At 41.8% G+C, this 21,203-nt stretch overlaps 1 protein-coding gene across 9 annotated transcripts in view; it reads right to left on the reverse strand.

The window, feature by feature from the left end:
* LOC134225023 (sorting nexin-13-like) overlaps positions 1-20,256 on the reverse strand; it is a 37,672-nt gene extending 17,416 nt beyond the window's left edge. Inside the window, exons 1-7 of one of the 9 annotated variants that reach the window (XM_062704757.1) lie at positions 19,947-20,256; positions 19,780-19,886; positions 17,161-17,646; positions 16,371-16,463; positions 6,051-6,740; positions 5,449-5,991; positions 5,276-5,391 (exon numbers count right to left, since the gene is read on the reverse strand). In XM_062704757.1, the coding sequence (XP_062560741.1) occupies positions 5,276-5,391; positions 5,449-5,991; positions 6,051-6,740; positions 16,371-16,463; positions 17,161-17,646; positions 19,780-19,886; positions 19,947-20,059 (2,148 nt within the window). In that variant the 5' untranslated portion in view covers positions 20,060-20,256. Of the gene's footprint in view, positions 1-5,275; positions 5,392-5,448; positions 5,992-6,050; positions 6,744-16,370; positions 16,464-17,160; positions 17,647-19,483; positions 19,676-19,779; positions 19,887-19,946 lie in introns of those variants that run through there. The other 8 variants (XM_062704761.1, XM_062704760.1, XM_062704759.1 and 5 more) reach the window with 8 other exon arrangements.
* Positions 20,257-21,203: the final 947 nt, after the last annotated feature.

Here is a 21,203-nt window from a genome sequence, read left to right on the forward strand (position 1 = left end):
ACTGCTAAATCCCACCACGCCCTAGGCAGTTCTCCCTGACTCACAGACAGCTGGGGAGGGGTCGTCAAGCCCTTGGACATGGTCCATGCTGTCCCTACTGTCCCTGCTGCCCCCATGCTTGAAGACCTGCCTCGCGTGAAGTTGGTACGTAAAGTTGGCGTAGTAGCGGAAACCATCCTTCATAACCGGTACCAAATAGTTTTTCATGAAATGTTCCTAATTTTGAGAAAACCCGTGTTAGATGTCTTTCGCCATACAAATATCTGGCGGTTAACTCATGCTTGCTGTTTGCGCATATACGATAGCGCCTGAGTGTGGAAGCGGCGGGTAGAAAATCAGCCACTGGCAATAATTCATTGGACGCGTCCGTAGAGTCCTTATTGGGCTTGGGAATGGCAACTACAACAGCGTGTTTCCAGCTGTTCGGAAAGTATCCAAGTCTAATGCAAGCGGAGAAGATTTTGGCGAGGAAGATGTGCGCTTTTCGGGGCAGTTTTTTGAGCACACAGTTACGGATGTTATCTTGGCCTGGAGATTTTTTGGATTTAGGCCTTCGTGTGATACGAGCAACTTCCTTCGGACGAATTAGCCAAGGGTGAGCATCAGTCAGCTGTGTGTGGTCGATGAATGCGATGGACTCGTTCACCGCGGTAGCAGTTTCAGGATCATCTGTCATTTGGGTGGAATGTGCCTTTGCGGAGCTCGTGGCTAGTAGCTGCGCTTTCTCTGTGGGATGTTGTCGCCTTGCCGCAAGGGGGGACTGTATTTAGAGGTTTTCCGCAGCGCCTTAGTGATCCGCCAGAGGGTGTCGCGGTTGTCGTTCAGTGTGCTAAGGGTTTCTTTGAACTTTTTAAAGTTGGCTTGATCGCACTCCTCGCGAATCCTGCGGTTCAGTGCCGTTACGATGTCCTGATAGATGGGATCTCTTCTCCTGTACCACTGTCGTCGACGTTTGTTACGCAAAGCGATCAATCTTCGGGTGTCATCTGGAATCGTTGCGACCTGATAGACTCGTTGCTGGAATTCAGGAACCGAAACAGCTTCTCCTTCTAGTATGCTCGTCGTCAGGTATTCAATAGCAGCGTCAATCTGTTCTTCGTTGGTCAAATTGGTGGTGGCTGGGTCTAACAAGTCCAACTTTGAGTTGATCTCGCGTTGAAACGAGGCCAATCCGCATGGGCGTAATTGCGAAATTTCGGTATATTCAGTTCGGTTGGAGCTGAAAGGCTAATGTTGAACAGTACCGGAAGGTGGTCCGATGACAGTTCGTTCAAAGTGACCGGCTTACTCATGTCCAGTAGGTTATTGGAAAGTGCCAGATCCAATGTAGATGGCCGACCACGACCAGCGGGGTGGAAAGTGAAGGAGTCCGGGAAATGGATGAAGAAGTTACGACTAGCTGCTTCCTGACATAGTAGTGTACCTGCTTTGTTAGCCTTTGAACAGTTCCAATGACGGTGACGCGCATTCAGATCACCCACTATGAAAAATGGGTCGGCTCTTCTGGTGAGAGTGGAAATGTCACGACGATACTGTGTCCAGACCGACCGTCGTTTCGCTCCCGGAAAATAGGCGGCTATTATGTGTATATTTCCATCCACAGAGTTGATCGAGATACCCACACTTTCGATGACCTTGGTTGAACCGTTGAGCTCGGAAAATTACATCACCCTTCGGACCGCAATTAGAACACCTCCTCCTCTGACAGCATCATTAGAGGTTCGGTCGAACCGAACGCACGAAAAACTTGGGTGGAAAAATGAATGTTTTTGTTGCAACCATGTTTCGGTCACGATTCCACATTGTGACGTTGCAAGAAGTCGAAAAACTCCAGTTTCTTTCCATGAACGGAGCGTCCGTTCCAATTAACTAGCCGCAAGTTGCCTACACTAGACATTGTAGACATACTTGGTCGTAAGCTCGAAGAGAGCTAGAAGTTGTTGCTGCTTTGTTTGGCAGTTTGCCAGGCGGTCAAACATTTCTCTCGCCAGAGCGAGGAATTCTGACATTGTGAATAGATTGCTGTTGTTTGTTTGGCCTTGAAGCACATGGGCATATGAACTTCCCATCGTGGATCAGGAGGGGGTGCAGCGTTTCTGCGATCGGCACGCTTTTTTGCCATTCTCTCAACGTAACTCTTTCGTGGGGCATCCGTGAAAATTTGCCGTATGTTGGCCACTGCAATTGGCACATTTGATCGATTTGCGTGTTTCGTTTTTATCAACACGCTCCATATCTGCTTTCTTGGGAAGTTTGCACTCTGACGAGAGATATTTTTCGCCACACTTGACGCATAGTGGGCGAAGATTACAATTTCGCATACCATGACCGAATCGCTGACAACGGTGGCATTGCACAGCGTCAGTTTGTCGACGTTCATAGTAGCGCCAGTTCACGATGACGTTGAAGACAGCTCTAACCTTCCGCAGCTCCGATAATTTTACAGCTCCTTTCACGAAGTGGAGGAGATATAGCGCACTTTCCTCCAGACCATCAACCTTGCGCGAAAACAGTTTCACTTCTGTCGGTATTACCCCCAGTGCAGTAAGCTCTGTCTCCAGATCGTGAACTTCGTATACCGGCAGACCTGATAAAATAATTTTCCCTGGCTTCTCGGCGGCAGGGGTGTAGGTGTGGAATTGGATGTCCGACTGCTGGAGCGCTTCTATGGCGCTACGGTGGCCTGTTTCTCCCGTGCAGTAAAGTTGTACCCCGCCTTGGTCGCCTTCATTTGGTACTCGGTTTGTGCTACGTTGGTTGTTGACATTAGCTCTTACACCGGCGTGGTTGTCTTGTTGATGATCGAAATCGGAGGGATTCGAACTTTCTTCGTTTTGGGGGACCTGAGTTGCCGTAGTCGGGATTGGAGTTAGTGTTGGCATTTCGTCCGAGATATCATTTTGGGTCTGCAGCACCTCAAACTGGTTACTCACGACGACATTAGGTACGTGCTGCGGTATGCCGTTACCGCTCCTGCTTCAGAGGATTTTCCTCCGGGGTGGAGGTTGCATATTCGTCATGTTGTTATCGACGGATTGCTGATGTTGTTGTTCATCTATGTACGGGATCTTCGACCGCGGGGGGTGGAGATTTGGGTCGTTGTTGTCTACGTTGAGGTTATGTGCGCACTCTAGGCCGCGCTTCTGCCTTTTCTTGGAATGGCACCGGACGGTCGATTGCTGCTTCACGGCGGCCGCATTTTGATTGTCCGGATCCGGGGAGCTTTCTGCGAGTTCAGGATGCCGATTCGCGAGTAACTACGCGAGAAGATAACGGAAAAAAATTCGATAAAAGAGGACCGCGAAGAATCCGGTTTGTTTATTTGATACGACAGGGTTGAATCGAAATCATGCAATTGTATTAGGTATTGTTTTACATCTAAAAATAGTCTGAAAACACAATTTGATCTAAATGATTTTTTTCATTTTATCAAAAGCAACATCCATAAATTACGCAACGCTTAGGTAGGGTGGGGGAGGGGTTTCGAGATGTATGACGATCCATGCATTTTTAGAGGATTCATACAAAAATTGTAAGATAGGGGGAGGGTGTGGAATGGCCAATTTTTGCGTTACATGATGATTTTCTTTAAGGATAATTCCTTTGTTTACGCTACGCGAAATCTGATATATTGTTACCTCCTTAGTTTTTTGAAATTAAAAAAAAAACAGTGTTTTTTTCGTATGAAAGTTTACATTTCTAGGACCCCCTCCCTCTTTCAAAGTTACGTAATCTTTAAACATTCCACAATATACTTTCAGCAAACATCATTTAAACATCATTTAAACGTTATTAGATCCTTCTTGTGTTAATAAATACTTAAGACACATTATTGGAAAAGTGCGTACTCTTAAGGGTGCTTGGTGGCCTTGTGTCACTGCTTCTGCCTCATAAGCAGGAGATTAAGGGTTTGATCCCTGGCCCTTTCCAATTTTCCTATTAGATAATTTCGTTAATCATATAACTCAATCTCTTTGCAAATCAAATTCTCATTGCTAGCAAGTATGATTCTAAATATAGAATTGTTATAAAAAGCTGCCTGTTACTTAGTAGCAGTAAATAAAATGTAAAAATAGATTGGTATTCATTTGTACCCGCATACGAATGCTATATACGGTCGCTATGCTCGTGCAGGCCTCATACAAGTAAGAATGTGTGAGGTTGATGTGCGGGTAGCGATGGTGTGGTAGACGTGTGCGTGGTATTAGAATCCAATAGCATTCAAATTCTAATTGGAAAAAATGGATCCCATTAGAATTAACTTTAATACTTTCTCATTACTCTAGTACTTCTAATTCTCATTCATATATTCCTATCCCATAGATCGCATCACTTACCAAAGTGAATCCAGATAATATATCCCTTCATACTAACACAATATCCTATCCTAAGACTATCGTGGAGATGCAGAGGTATACTCGGTCTCTAGTAGCAACGAGAGTTGAACTAATAATCCTTCCTTCCCTTGATGACCGTAAGGACGTGGCCGGCGCCGTAATTGATTTAGTAAAATGCATTGAATTTCCGAAATTTGCACATTGAGAATGATAGCTAAACCCAAGCTCCATTCAATTGGTTCCCTGTGCAATTTCGCAAGTTCTTATCAATCACGGAGTAGCAACTACGAATTGTACGGTTATCCTGCTCATGCTCATGCTCATTATTGGAAAAGTGCGTACTCTTACCCCACCCAATGCGCACTCTTACCCCACCGGTGGGGTAAGAGTGCGTTTTTGAGGTGTCTTGTAATAAGGGCTCTGCTAAAACTAATTTAATTATATTCATTATTTTTTCCACTGGGTAATATAAAGGAAGAGTACGAATCGTCGACATTGATTTGATATGCAGAAGCTTTTTTCATAAGGTCCCCATGTTCGATTGAAAACTAAATGCGTACTTTTGCCCCACTCTACTCTATGTGTTTTATTTTTTTCAATTTATTCCTTCTAAAAAGAAAAAAATCTAAAAAAGTGCTTTATGTTTCACGATCTTTATAATATAAACACTATCTCATTGTCTTTACGTACTTGGTGTAAAATCTAGCCATATGTTAATGCTAACGGTTTAAGGGCCAATGTCTTTACCTCCGCTTAACTTTGAAACGGTGCTTACCTAATTGGATTTAAGGCTTTAGCGAAAGTCAATAATTCGATACATATAGTTGTCGATAATTATTTATATTGTGCTGACATGACGATAGTCTTTATCAGCAGTTTATTACCTCTATTGTGTGGTCAATTTACGTACTACTTATTTCATCGTATACCCTACTTACCTCTTGAAAAATATTCCTAGCTTTTTCTCTAATATCTCGCATCACATCCTCCCGACTTTGCTTAGACTTGTTGATCTGAATATCTGAGAAGCTCTGACTCGTTGAAATTTTCCATTCTGAAATAAAACTTGTTTCAATTAAATCCTAATATCGAATTTAAAACACAAACCAACCTTGAGCAGTTAAGTAAAATATCACATATTTCTGCAAATTCAGCACACTGAGGTAATCCAGGTAGTAAGAACTGGCCAGCTCCTTGCGCAGAATGTTATCCAAGCCAAGTAACGGCAAATTGGGTGCTCCCTTATCTAACTCACTACTCTTACCCAAATCGCTTTTATTGTTCTGCAAATGGCTGATTCGTAGGTCGATCAACTTCTGTGTATACTTGAGGCTAGCCAGCTCGGAACTGAACTGCACATCTTTATGCTTGGCATCCATCTCATGGGTTATAAGCTGCCGGCAGGCGCGCAACTCCGACAAATCATGCGTCTGCCGGATCATCTTCAGAAGAAATTCTCCACTAGGTGGATCTTTGGCAAAGTGCTTGGCAATTTGAAGGTTGATGAAGTCCGGATCAGTTAGCGTGGAAACCAATGGCTTAAGAAGACTGTTCGTTAGGATGTTGCAAAGCAATGTTCGCAGAGTTTGACAGTTGAAGTCCTCCTCCGGCAGAGTGAAATAAAGTATGGTTTCAACAATTCGTTTGAAGTGCTCTGAAAAGGAAATGATTAATACCGGGAGTGAGAATGATTAGCAGCTCATTGCCACCAACCGAGCATCTGATCTTCGCTCATGCATTCCTCCTTGTAGTCGTCACAGAATCCGAAAAACGAATTCAACAGCATCGTTTCCGGATCGAGCAACGACTGCTCGTCGGCTTGCCCGCCGTAAAATTTCGAATTAGCTACGTTTTTCTGCAAAGCTGCGTTCCCCAAATGCCACGTCAGATCGGTTTCGCTTTTATTCCGCCGATGGCCGTTCCCCCTTTGATTCCGTTTCTGGGGCGAAAGCTTCTCGTGAATCTTCAGTCTTTTCTGTTCGTTCCCATTCATTTGCTTTGTACTGTTGTCCTGAGTTGCAAGTCGGTAGAAGCGAGTATGGCGCGCCAAATCGTCTATCAGCTTGGTGGTCATCAGGGGAAGCAGCTCGGCGGACTTCATCCGTTGGCACACCTTCAGGATGAGGGTCTCTATACTGGTTCGTATGTTCGTTTCGCTGAACTCGCGATTACTGGAAACGGCTGTGTACCAGGAGTCAATGAAATCTCTTATCACGTAATCTACGATGGTGTGGATTAGCTTGTCGACAGGTTTGTTCCCGCTGAGAATTTTTCTTTTTTTGGGTGACCCGGGTGGGGAGTCACGATGTAGGAGTACCTCAGGGTGAGTGATGTAGGATTTGAATGAAGCTAGCGATGATGTACTGGCACTAGTGGTTACTTCTTCTCCAACTTGAACGGCACCTACTGGAAGAATGACAACTTATTAAAATTCGATTTTTTCAACTTCAAGTTTGGCTTGACTCGTTCTTGAATTTGTCACAATATTTTTTTCGGAAACGCTGAGGTACAGAGATTACGAGGTTTACTTTGAAAGTTCATGAATCCTGTTAAATTCCGAGATATTTAATCAAAAATCTAAAACTTATTCAATATTAAAGAAATTCGTATATATTAAAAGTGCCCAACGGCAGTAACATCCGTTTGATTTGACGATAAATTTCCGACAGTATATCCAAGGTAAAAGAGTTTAGTTCCCCTTATTACGATACGCTGGAGAGATTCTACTTTGCGACCCTGATAAGATATGTTGTAAAATAGTTTGATCCATGAAATAACAGATTGGGACAATCCAGAAACCATGTGCTCTCGAGTCTCCTCTACATTGACACGCACCGGGCAGAAGGTAGAGACGCATGACCACATCGGTACAAGTATTGGCGAAAACCGGATAGCAACAGGGTGTGGCAAAAGTTCACCTCTTCATGGTCCCTATTCACCGACGTCGCCTTATTAGGGTCTACCTTTCATTCTCCGCCTCTCCTGCTGCCATTTGACCATATAGTCCAGCATCACCGCCTTCCTCACATTACTGGTTCCTTTCCGTTGATAGAATTCGATATGCTCTTTTACGGTTAATCAGATTGGAATCATCCCGGTAATAGCGCAAAAAGCTTCAGATGAAATGTTTCTGTAGGCACGCGCGAGTCGGATGGCCATCATACGAAATACAGTGTATAGCTTCCGGCGATTACATTTCGTTTTGAGCGCAGGAACTCCGTATTTTAGTATCGAGGATGATACGACCGTCAGAGGACACCTACTGCTGCTTTTCGGACCACCAACGTTTGACATGAACCTTGCAAGAGCACTGGCCATTTTATTCGCCTTTTCACAGGAATAGTCGACCTGAGTGTTGAAATCAGGCTTGTAAAATGTCATCTGCATGTCATTTGACTATTTTGTTCATAACTTTCTTTAGAAGCAAAATTTCTTCCATAATTTTGAATGTACTCATGACGCTTGAGTAGGGTTATATTTTTGTCCAAGGGTACACTGCTCTAAGTATAACATCAAAGGCTGGAGAGTGAAAACTCTCCAAAATGTCACGTGTCATTTGACATAATGTCATTTGAATGACATTTTGCCTCCCACGCCCCAGATTACATATTTACAGCAAAGTCTCGTTAGACAAAGTTGTAGGCCCATTTAACCTCTATAAGTTCGTCATACAACATGAATTGATAGCTACCTTCTGAAAAAAGTTCTGGGAAAATTATACAAACGAATGCAAATGACATTTTACAACACTGGTTGAAATTCAACCGATCATCGATCATCACTCCTAGAGTCCTAGATGTCTCAAAGCCCGCACAGACGGTATATCGTGCCCTTCTACGGTAATCTGGATCCGCTGGATCATACGGCACTTGCTAGCCAGCATCACTTCTGTTTCGCCAGCGGAAATGTGTCTGGATAAGTTGAAGATCATCGTGGACGGTCTTTTTCCGTAGCATGATTCTACGACAGAAATGACTAGCAGATGGCTACGTTCCTGATAAGTGGAAGATCCAGAAACTTGCGCTAATAACATTTTGGTTTTATGCTTGTTCTATAACACTCTTGTAGATTAAATAATGGTCTTCAAGAGCGTTATAAAACTTAAGATGTTACTTGGGTGTGCTACTGCTGAAAACAGGAAAACCGCTGGGAAATCCAGCATAGCATAGGCCCATATTAACTGTTCAAAGCTATTCGAAATAATTGTGCAGAAGTCTAGAAGTCTGCTCTAAAAACTACATCGACGCCGATCAACACGGATTTTACTCAAAGCGATCAGTTTCAACGAATCTGGTGCAGTTCTCCTCCAGCTGTTTGCGCTGCATGGATTCGGGGTGACAGACTGACGCTGCGTATATTGACCTGAAGGCGGCATTTGATACAGTGGACCATGAAATCCTTCACGCCAAACTGGAGAAGCTTGGCGTTTCATCAAGCTTTGTGCTTTGGTTCCGGTCCTACTTGATCGGACCGCTCGGTAAGGGATAAAATAGGTTTGTCGATTTTCATAAACGATGTCTCGCTGTTGCTACCTGCCGGCTGTCGCTTAATTTACGCAGATGACACAAAAATTTACAAAACAATAAAATGTGACACGGACTGCTTGGAGCTATCGTATTGAAAAATGCAACATCATTTCGTACCACCGCAAGAACATGCCGATCAGCTTTGACTATAGCCTTTCTTGACGTAGTTTTACTCGAGTGCAGCGCCTAAAGATCTCGGCATAACCGTGGACAGTGGAATTACCTCTCGAGTTTACTACAACGGCGTAATCGCCAGGGCCAACCGACAATGAATTATTGGCAGTGGCTGATTTTCTACCCGCCGCAGCCACATCCAGGCGCTATAGCATATGTACAAAATAGCCAGCAAGAGTTAACCGCCAGAAATTTGTATGGCGAAAGACATCTAACGCTGGTTTTCTCAAAATTAGGAACTTTTCATGAAAAACTATTTGATACCGGTTATGAGGGATGGTGTCCGCTACTACGCCTACCAAATATTTTTTCGATTAAAGTGCTTAATTTTGAGTAATCGAACCTTAGATGCCTTTCGCCATACTGATTTCAGAAAGTTAACTCCTAGTGTGCCGCTGTAAGCACGCTCAAAGCAGTCGATTCATTGGGCTTTATGTTCAAAATCGCAGACGATTTCCGTGATACAGTTTGTCTCAAAGCCCTCTACTGTTCGCCGGTACGATCAATTTTGGAGTCGAATGCTGTCATATGGAGTCTATTCCACGTCAGCTGGATCGCCCGAATAGAAACTATTGAAAAAAAAGTTTGTTTGATATGTCACTGTACGTGGAACGTTGCAGTCTGCTGCAAATAGAACCGCTTGAGGTGAGACGGTCAATGAATCACCCACTTTGAGCGTGCTTACAGAGTTAACTTTCTGAAATCAGTATGACGAAAGGCTCAAAGCAGGCGATTTATTGGGAATCCACCACGAGCCAACATCAATGAATTATTGGCAGCATCCAGGCGCTATCGCATATGCGCAAATAGCCAGCATGAGTTATTCGCCAGAAATTTGTATGGCGAAAGACATCTAACGCGGATTTTCTCAAAATATGGGACTTCTCATGAAAAACTATTTGGTACCGGTTGTGAAGGATGATGTCCGCTACTATATATACTACTACATATATGCCTACCAAATATTTTTTCGATTAAGGTGCTTAATTTTGAGAAATCGAACCTTAGATGCCTTTCACCATACTGATTTCAGAAAGTTAACTCCTAGTGTGCAGCTGTAAGCACGCTCAAAGCAGGCGATTCATTTGTATGGCGAAAGAGAAAGGTTTTCTCAAAATTAGGAACTTTTCATGAAAAACTATTTGGTATCGGTTATGTAGAAAAATGTCCGCTATTACGTTTACCAAATATTTTTTCGATTAAGGTGCTTAATTTTGAGAAATCGAACCTTAGATGCCTTTCGCCATACTGATTTCAGAAAGTTAACTCCTAGTGTGCCGCTGCAAGCACGCTCAAAGTATGCGATTCATTGTAGCTCGTGCTGTGCTTCGATAGCATCGTCGATCGTAGCAGTCCTTGATAAGACGTCGTCAACATAACAGTCAGACTTGATGATATTTGCTGCTACCGGGAATGTCGCTTCTTCTTCGTTGGCGAGCTGCACCAGGTATCGAGTGGCTTGGAATAAGGCGCTGAAGCAGTACCGTACACACTTAAATTATTTCACAGATTTCGGTGAATTTTGCTTCAATGAATTATTGGCAGTGGCTGATTTTCTACTCGCCGCCGTCACATCCAGGCGCTATAGTATATGCGCAAAACAGCCAGCAAGAGTTAACCGCCAGAAATTTGTATGGCGAAAGTCATCTAACGCGGGTTTTCTCAAAATAAGAAACTTTTCATGAAAAACTATTTGGTACCGATTATGCAGGAAGGTGTCCGCTACCATACCTACCAAATATTTTTTTGATGAAAGTGCTTATTTTTGAGAAATCGAGCCTTAGATGCCTTTCGCCATACTGATTTCAGAAAGTTAACTCCTTGTGTGCCGCTGTAAGCACGCTCAAAGCAGGCGATTCATTCACCGAAATCTCAACAGCAGAATTGTTCGGTAATCATTTCACCAAATTTTCGGCGATTTTTCCTTTGTTCAACTGTCAAAAACACCGAAAATCTGTAAAATTATTCACCGAACAGTTCTGCTGTTGAGATTTCGGTGAAATTTCACAGAAATCTGCGATTTTTTTAAGTGTGTAAGTGTAAGTGGTCAGTAGCTCCAGAATCTTCAGCGGATCGTTCGGATTCTTCCTCCAATATTTACGCTACTTGTAGTAGTCGAAAGCGAAGCATGATAAAGAAGATAAAGATAAAGATAGATAAAGATAAAGATGTCGCTTTGAACCACTGGACCTATCAGAAGCACATCGTTGAGCGACAGATTCGTTGGAGCAGATTTAGCGCTAGCGTCGAAAACAACCCGACATTTTGTCGACGAGCTTCCAGGACGAAGTACACCGTGATGTGGCAAATAATATGGCTTGATGTTCGTATCGTCGTCGACTACATTTACCTCTCGGCAATGACCTAGTTGCAGATGTGTCTAATGCGGCATACGGAGCCTGCATTCACATCCAAAGCATAATGGATGATGGAACCGTCAAATCCAAACTGCTAATCAGCAATTCGAAGATGGCACCACTCCGAGCACTTACCTTACCATTCCACGCAAGGAATTGTGCGCATCATTATAACTCGTTCGTCTGGTCTGCAGGGTGCTGCCAGCCCCCTGCATCAACATACGAAAGGTAGTGTTATATTCCGACAGCGAAATAGTTTTGGCGTGGCTGAAAAAGCATCCTTATCAGCTACAAACATTCGTGTGTAATCGTGTAAGCGAGATTCAAGCCAACTTCGTAGACTTTTATAGAATTACTAGTTTATTTGTGGACGCAGTAGCGCCCATGGCAAGTGTTTTTTTTCAAAGTTTTTTTTTTCAAAAAATCAAAATTTTTCATGTCTGTTGTCTGTGATTTTTTTCATCAAATGCTATGTCTGGTTGTCAAGGGTTGTCACAGGTTTTGTTTTCTGCATCTGATGGTGAAAAAGAATTGAATTGTCAAATATTTTATTTTTTGTGAGAATTTCCCCGCGTGCTGCGTCTCGTTGGCTAGTCACCGGACAGACAAACAGGGCTATTATATATATGATGGTAGTTCCCACTCACTTAAATTTTATTTTACCGGATCTCAGTTCAACTTTTACCGAGATTCGCACAGCCGTGCCTCAGCAAACATGTTTTTCTGTCGAGATTTCTGTCAAAGTTGCTGAAAATCAGCAAAAAATTTGCCGAAAATCAGCTAACAAACGTAATTTTTGCCGGAATATCAGTTTTTTATTTTGCTGGCGCACGGCTGTGCGGATTTTTGCCGAGCTTCAGAAATAAAAACTAAGTGTGCAACAAAAACCAGCGGACATTGTATCTCGTGGGATGCTTCCATGCGAGCTTATGGTTAGTGAACTGTTCTGGACTGGTGGCAAGTATATCAACTCACCGGTTACTAGTCTTTAGGTGGTGAATGATGTGCTCGACGAGGATCAACCGAAACTGAAGGCACATAACATATAGGCATCATTGCCGTGAAATGTGGTCCTTTCAGGATTTTGAGACGAACTAGCGAACCTAGCGGTGGAAGTCAAGCTTCACTGAACATCGCGCATAAGACAGAGCAGGATCGCATGCTTTGCTGTCTCTTACTTTTGCCTTGGATATACAGGAGTTCCGTACGTCAATTGTTGATACACAAAGAGCCTACTTTGAAACTCGCAGTTTGTTGTATGATACCTATCTGTTTTGTGCTGAAGGCCAATGTAGCAGCAATGCCGGCGCTCATCGAAGAGCAGCTGGAAATTTTTGAAACCTGCAGTTCTTCCCGACGGCTTCAACGAATAATCGCATGGGTAATGCGATTCTCGAACAACGTAAGCAAACCTAAAAAGGAGCGAATCACCAGAAGATATTCAATCCTGCAAGAACTTCAGCACATCGAACTACGAGATGAAATCCAGCGAGTGAAAACTAAAACGATTTGCAAACTCATAGGAAATCTTAATCCGATCTACACCGATGATTGTGTGCTAAGGGTCGTCGGACGACTCAAGCATTCTAACATATGCGACTTATCGAAGCACCAGATTCTTCCGAACGCAAGTCCAGTCACATATCGCCTGATTCGGGAAATGCACCACGAACTTTTATACGTTGGACCGGCTGGGCTTCTTTCTGCAACCAGACAGCAGTTATGGTTGCTACGCGCTCGATCAACCATTCGACAGGTCATGCGTGAAATGCTTTCGATCGAATCCAACAGGCGTTTCTCAGCTCATGAGCGATCTTCCAAAACAACGAGTGACTCCATTCCTCGTCGATGCATTTCTCGCCGCCTTGCAATGCTTCGTGAGCCGTAAAGGAATTATTTCGCGAATTCATTCTGATAATGCGACAAATTTTCATGGTGCTAAGAACGAGCTTCACATGTATTCGAGATATTCCGGAACCAGCCCGACGTAGACAAGGTCGTAAAGTATTGCCACTTGAAAGAAAATGAGTGGCACTTCATTCCGCCAAACTCATCCGAGTTCGGTGGCCTGTGGGAGGCCGCCGTAAAGAGTACCAAAACACACGCTGAAGGCCTTTTACTCAAACCCCACAAGTTTGATTTTAAATATTATAAATAAAATAAATAAATTAATAAAATACATGTGTATAGTCCTCACAAACTCAGTTAAAGTTCCTCATCTTCTTGAAATGGGTTTCGATCCGGTAAGGGAACTCGGATTCCGGACAGAAATTGCAATTATGTACCCTTAAAATATGGAAGAAAACACAAAATCCAACGCGATTTTACTTTAAAGTCATATATAAAACCTATGCTAAATCAATCAAACAAATTCCATTTGTTTTAAGGCTCATCCTGCGACTGCGATTCTGTCACCTTTGGTATGGCAGCGTAGAAGGAACATTGCCTTCAGCGACCCAACGATAGAATCGCGGCGACTAGTTGTCTTGTCACCGTCGTCGCGGCGATGAAAACGCTTAAAGGCTCCCCCAGACCTAAGCGATTTCCTCGCCGCGACGGCGACAGCTAGTCGCCGCGATTCTATCGCAGGGTCGCTGCAGGCAATGTTCAATTTAAGGCTCCCCCAGACCTAAGCGATTTCATCGCCGCGACGGCGACAACTAGTCGCCGCGATTCTATCGTAGGGTCGCAGCAGGCAATGTTCAATTTACGCTTCCATACCAATGGCGACAGTATCGCTGTCACCAAGCGATAGAATCGCGTCGCGACTGTCGCGTCGCGTGTGTTTGGGGGAACCTTTATCCTTCCATACTAACGACGACAGAATCGCAGTCGCCAAGTGATGAAATCGCGTCGCGACTGTCGTGTCGCGTGTGTTTGGGGGAACCTTAAGTCTTTGGGAGCCTTTACACGTTAACATCGTTAACATGAATGATCGATGTCGTAAGTTTTAAACATGACATTGATTTACTTTGACAATTTGCGCAATAGTATGTGTAAAACATAGGTCCTCTCGAGTATTTTTTTTTTGTAAAGTGATTTTTTGGGATCCATATTAATCGCATTCAATTGTATCCTACTTCTAAATGATATGATAAAAATGAGACTTTGTTCGGACGAAATATAAAAAAAAACAATACCAGTCTTGTCCCATGTTAAATGTAACCGCATATCAGTTCCATTAAAAATTTGAATAAGCTGATTGCTTTCATCACTTCACGGTAATCTATTGAATGAGGAGTAGAGTGGGGCGCAGTTGTATGGAAAAACGCAAAATTTATCCAATCAAGTGAGATCAAGTTTTTTCTTTTTTCGTTTTGGGACCCCAATCAACTATGCAAAATATGAGCTTAATTGGTTGCGTCCTCGCTTTCCGCATCGCGTTTTAAATTTATATGGAGATTAGTATGGAAAAACGTACTTTTTTACATGTTTGCTCTTAGCGGCTTCAATTTATCGTCAATCACGCGACTCAATACGTTAGCATATAGTCTGAAAGATGCCGAAAGACTTTGCTGAAAATGGTACGTAGCTGGAAGGTCTATAAAAAATGTTATTACGCTTGGAAAATTGATTGTTCAAGCAAGATGCAAGAAATCAAAGTTTCTGCCAACACTACCGGACAACCTATGGTCAGAATTTTTAACTTAGTGAAATGAAGTTATTGGTCGACGTAATTCGGCAGTGCTGGCAGAATAAACGATTTCCTTTGCATATGGTTTGAACAATCAGACTATACAGCGTTATAACTTTTTTTCGTGAACGTTCCAGCAACGAACGTACCTCAGCAAAGTTTTTCGGCATCCTTTGGGTTATACTTTAACAGAATGTGCCACTTGGTTTACGATGAACTGAAACCCCTAGAAGTAAAAATGCAAAAATATACGTTTCCTCATACTAATTTCCCTACAAACCTCAAACGCAATGCGGAAACCGAGGAAGTAACCAACCGGGCCCAAATTTTGCACAGTTGTAAGGGACCCAGAATGGTTCCAAAAAACCATTGATTTGAAAAAAAAATGACTATGCCGTCCCACTTTAATGAGGAGCAACTCTGCCAAATTTCAACAAGATTGCAAAATGTTTATTGAATTTATTAGATTCTTCAAAGTTAACACTGATAATGCGGTTTGGAACATCATCGGCTGTTATTTCAGTATGCAAAAAAAAAACAATAATATATAGGCGGTATAGGTAGGATGCGATTAGCAAAACAAATTCAAATATTGTAAAACGGTTTTTAATTGGAAATGGTTTGATGTACGAGATATGGCTTTTTATCATTTGTATAATAAACATTTGTTTGGTTGTTATTGTTTTGTTCTTGAGGAGACCTCAAAAATACACTTGAAATTTTTAGAAACATTTTTGGTTATTTTTTTCCTATAAGCGTTCATTCCTACTTTTAGCCCTTGAATTGCAAACCATTGCTGATCATTCTGCCGATTTACCAGACCAGACAAGACACAAGGAATGCCTTGAAGAACCCCTAATTATATGAATGGCGTAGCTTTGCCCAACTATGCAGAAATATTCTTTAACATCAAACCATTTCCAACTGAAATTTTATGTAAACAAATATTTTTAGAAAGCAATTCCTGATTGGTACATCATTCGATGATACTTATATCACAGATAACAGATATTTAAGCTAGAACAAATTTTATTGAAAATCCTGTGTAAATTTTTGAATTGATATACGTTGGCCCACTACTGCCATCTACTCAACTGATTGCGGCAGTACATACGAACGCAGCGGATTAACAATCGTCGAACGCAGCCAATATATTTGACAGCTGAATTCGGGCTGCGTTTTCAATAACAATGATCCTTGCGCCATCTCCAATCGATTGCCAAACGCGGTCCCAATTTAAAATACATTTGAATTAACGGTTGCGGATGTTTACACACGTATCGGATGCCAGCCTCAATATCTGTTATCTGTGCTTATATCATGTTCTGGGAAAAAATCGTACCGTCTGTTTTGGATTTCCGAAGCACCTGAAATCGATTCCTTAGTGGCTTTTTCCATCTCCATTTTTCAACGGTTTTGCGGTATATCTTGAAACCTGTGAATTTTCAGAAGCGGTGTTTTAAAATTATTGGCCAAAAACGCAACTTCCGTGTATTTTATGTTTTGTTTCAAACTTCTTGCATCTTCGAGGATGTGTTGATTTGATTACACATAGATTACATTTGATAGTTCCACAAAAAAATTGATTTTTTAAAATGGTTATTTTTTATAATTTATTGCCATATTCAACCTGGATCTTTGTCAGGTGAAAATTCAAGCTATGTTTTTGCTTTGCTATCAAAACGTTACAAATGAGAAATTTTTAGATGCAGCACTTTTACACGAATTTAACATTCAGATGACTCGGAATCGGAAATAAAATCGTTGCACCATTTGCAATCCAATTCGTATTTTATTAATTATATTCTTTTATGTAGATGTAATTTTATATATCCCATGATATGATTTTGATGAAATATTAAAACACCGTTTTTAGGAACTTGTAACAATACTCTTTGCTCTTGATGCGTATTCTCGAAATATCAGAGAAATTGTTATGGATGTATTGAGCTATAAAATTTAACACTTTCAATATTTTAATTACCAATATCTTCACCGCAATTTTAAACATCCCAATACAATCCCCAATACCATCACCAGCGAAAGCATTTGCATTATGTAATGACGAAATAGTGAACGATTTCCATACCGAAACAGTTACATTTAATGCCAATGACCCAACTTCTACTTACCGTCTTTTCTACGACTCGACCGGTCACCGTCTTGGTGTGATGACTGCTGCAACTGAATCGTCTTGCCCTTGTCGGTATGAATCTTTATATTATCGAACGGTCGCCATCGCCCCGATCCGGCCTTATCTTCACTCGGAGAGAGCAGCTTCCCGTGTTGCCCCGCCGAACTCGTGAGCGGATTGTTATCTAGAATTTTATAATCCTTTTGGTGAAAGTGCAAGTGGCCCTTGTGCATGAGGTGATCCGTTATCAAGCCTGTGCCGCCTGATTTGGCGTGCGCTCCCCCGCTACTTCCGTTGCTGCCAGAAGGCGAGATCGCTTCGCCGGTACGTTTCTTAAAGAGTAGCTCGATGCCGGCATCCAGGAGGTTGCGCCGCTTCCCGTGCTCGGACGAAGCGGAGGCATGCAACCTGGACTTCCGGGACTCGGTTTGGACTTTTATGTTGGGTGAGATTAATAGCATACTACTGGGCTTCTGGTCGCATACTGGTGACAGGGAGAAGCGCGATCATATGAGAAGAGAAGATACAAGTTGGATTATGGGAATACTATGTTGAAGAGTGCCAAGTTACTGTTAGAACATAAAAATTTCGTTGCAAGAAAAATACGTTTTTTACGTGCCGTAAATTAAAATGTATTACTGATTGTATGACAAATCGCGAAGAGTCGTGACGCGGTGTAGAACGTATAAATACAATCAAATCATCTAATTGTTAACACCAGACATATTTTCGGCGGAAAGCATCTGAAGCGAATTAGCTGAAAGTATTTATTTAATCAAATTGCTTGACACCGAAGAGTAGCTCTGGTAGTGTTTTTTTCTACGGCCTCAACTGTTTTTTTCACATATTTATTATAAAATGTTTCTTTATAAGTTGTACTACAGTCTACAGCAAGCAGTTAATTGGTTACTTTTGATGAGATCTCAACATTGTTTTCACTTTAAACATGATTCACATAATCAAGCTGTCAATCTGTTGAAGTCACTAAGTTTCTACAAATCAATTAAAGTCTGTCTGTCTGCCTGTCTTAGTCATTATTTGTACTGAGTTTCTACAACTCGATGAAAGTAGTTTTCGATAATGCGTCGACTTTTCTGCGAAGACAAAGCTCCAAGTGAGTCAGATGCATCCATCGTGTTTAAGGCTCCGAGGAACCTAATGGAATAGGATAGATTGGACTTTGTACTGTAAACACTAAACTTTTATTTTTCTGCATAAGAACCTTGCAGAAACTGTATTATAATTGGGCATATACAATTTCGGAAGATTTTAATACAATTGTTGCATTGAAATAATACAGATTTGTATTATTTTAATATTATATTTGTATAAAAAGCTTACAGACTTGTATATGCCCAAATACAATAATTGTCAGATTTGTTTTTTGGGTGTAGTATGTTCTGAAAACTCATATTTGAACATGTACATTGTGTGGAAGATACTTATTTGAAAAATGCATTGGAGGTAACCACTTTGAGACTCGTACCCACGACCCTCAGTACGCTAGACTGGTGCTTTAACCAACTAAGCTACGAAGGACCTCCGTCGGCCTGCGCAACCTAGCGGCTACTGAATGAGCTCGAGATTCCCAAATTGGACGCATAGTCAAATCACTCGCAATCCATTTGTCAAGCCAACACTTCCACATGTGTGTTGTTCACGTTCACATCAGAGGAGCGTGATGTGTGAGGATTTAGAATGTCTGGCGGCTACACACATTCTTCATCAGCAAGTGTACTGATCAAGTGAGGTTTTGTGAGGCAATAGCTCACATTTGCAACCTATTTGCAACAATTTTGAAATCTTTTTGGTCGTCCGATTGTGACATCAAATAGAAAACTATCCCTGCTATCGATGAGAGCAAATTGAAAATATACAATATATCATACTATAAGAAATCTACAGCCAAATGGGATCAAAATATGTAATCAATCATGAAAATATTTGAAAACAAAATATGATTATAATTTTATGTCAAAATCAAAATATGTTTTCTATATCGAAAGGGACAGGCTATTGACATCCTATTGTTCAGCCCATCGCCAGATCGTAGCCAGGATGTCCCGGGCTATAATTTTTTTTCATACTGCGTTTCAATGATGACAGCGGGCTATGTCTATTGATGATGATGACACCGCGCTTGTCACCGGGTCGGAAAGGGAGGACTATAAACACGACAAAAAATCTTTACTAAGTATTCACTGTAAAAGTCGTCCGGGATTTGTCATACAACCGTACACACTATCTACAAAATATGCAAATTCCAAGATGTTCAATTTCAAAAACAAGAAAAAGTTCGTAAATCTAATTATGTTACTCACTTTTCGAATAGATATCGCATCTGGCACCGTCACAAAATAAAAATCAAAACAAATTCGCATGTATGCAAAATGCGCACTAAAACAAGCACACTGATGTTACAAACACGGAAGACAACAGAACATGAAAACAACTCCACCTGACCACTCCAGCGCGAGAAAGGTGTTTTACCTGGCCCAATAATGGAAAGGGTGCTGAAGAATGAGACGAAAATGCAAACATTCGAATGCATGCGGAAGCAACAAAGAAATAATAACCAATTCGTTCAACAGAAATGCGAATCACCAACGGCGCTTACCAATGCTGAGTCCAAGCGTTTTAGCTTCGTCCAGGGGATTTTCAAGCAACCCACTGTCGAGAAACTTGTCCAGATCTCCATGTTGAAGATAGAGTATAATCAGAAAGCTGAAAGCGACAGTAGATCAGTTTATTACAATTCTCAAGCGATAATCATAAGTAGCTCACCCGATAAGGAATCCAATCAGGCCAGTTAGGATGGCAATGAACCAAAATAGCCCAAAGACGTTGATGGAGACACCCACCGTGAGAACGATCCAGCTGGCGTATTTAAACTCCATTCTGAAAAAAATCCACTGTTGCTCCACCGGAGGGTAATTATTTCATCTCATTCACCGCGATGTTGCCACCTTAAAATTAATATTCAATGAAAAAGCCATATTTCTCCCTCAAGCGACGACAAACAAAAGATTGAACAGCACTCCTTTTTTCACTTTTTATTTTGCAATGATAGTGAAATGGTTTGACAGATTTGACACATTTGACACCGACGAATGGGCCTTTTCACGAGACGTTTAAAAACAGCTGATTTTATCGTCAATTGACAGTTCTTCTATGAAAGTGACAGCTTCGGACTTGCAGGCCTGTTCAGCGATTGTAAACAAGTGCAGTCTCGGCAGTGTCACATGAAAAGGCCTATAGAAATCACGCACACAACGACAATATTTGCCTGTTAACAAGAATCAGCTGATTACAGTGAAGGGAAAAAGACGAAAAGACCATCGTAAGCTTGTTGGACCAACCACCAGATGGGCCAACAAGTTTCAGTCGAGCTAAAACATTTTCGACTCATTCGTTTGAATTTTGTTTACGTTGAATAACGGTAACGGATGGTAATGTCGGCAATGTTAGCCCTGGATGTATTGACTTATCACGAAAAAAAATCAATAATTCAGCGATACTTCTTAAAAAAGTGTATCAATCATATTTTAGTTACATTATGCTAGATTCATGGACTTTATTCAACTGATTAACGCAGTAAACTCCTACGTGAATAATCATTTTGACTCGGTTTGTAAGCAGCCACTTCAGCAGGCAGGCTGTGCCAGAGTTTTTCTTTTGCCCAATTAAGTATAGTAGCCGTTCGATAACTGCAAAATGTTTACTTTTTAGTTAACGAATGCCGTTCGATAACTGCAATGCATTCTAGACGTCAAACGGTTGTCAATCGACGTCAGATGCAATAAAAGTGCATCTTAATGTGCAGCGCAATGCAGCTGTCATTGAGTCTGACATCAGTTTGATCTTTAGCGGTCCGATAGCTGCAAAACTGTTGTAACTATCGAATTGCAGTTAAAAAGCATTGCAGTTAAATGACTTGCAGTTATCGAACGTCTACTGTAGTTTTCTGAATTGTCTTGCCCAAGATGAATACACTACTAGGTGCTCTAACCTGCCAGATTTATGGAACAGAAGAAGGCGGGG

Source organism: Armigeres subalbatus, chromosome 3 (assembly GCF_024139115.2).
Source record: "Armigeres subalbatus isolate Guangzhou_Male chromosome 3, GZ_Asu_2, whole genome shotgun sequence".
Lineage (NCBI taxonomy): Eukaryota > Metazoa > Arthropoda > Insecta > Diptera > Culicidae > Armigeres > Armigeres subalbatus.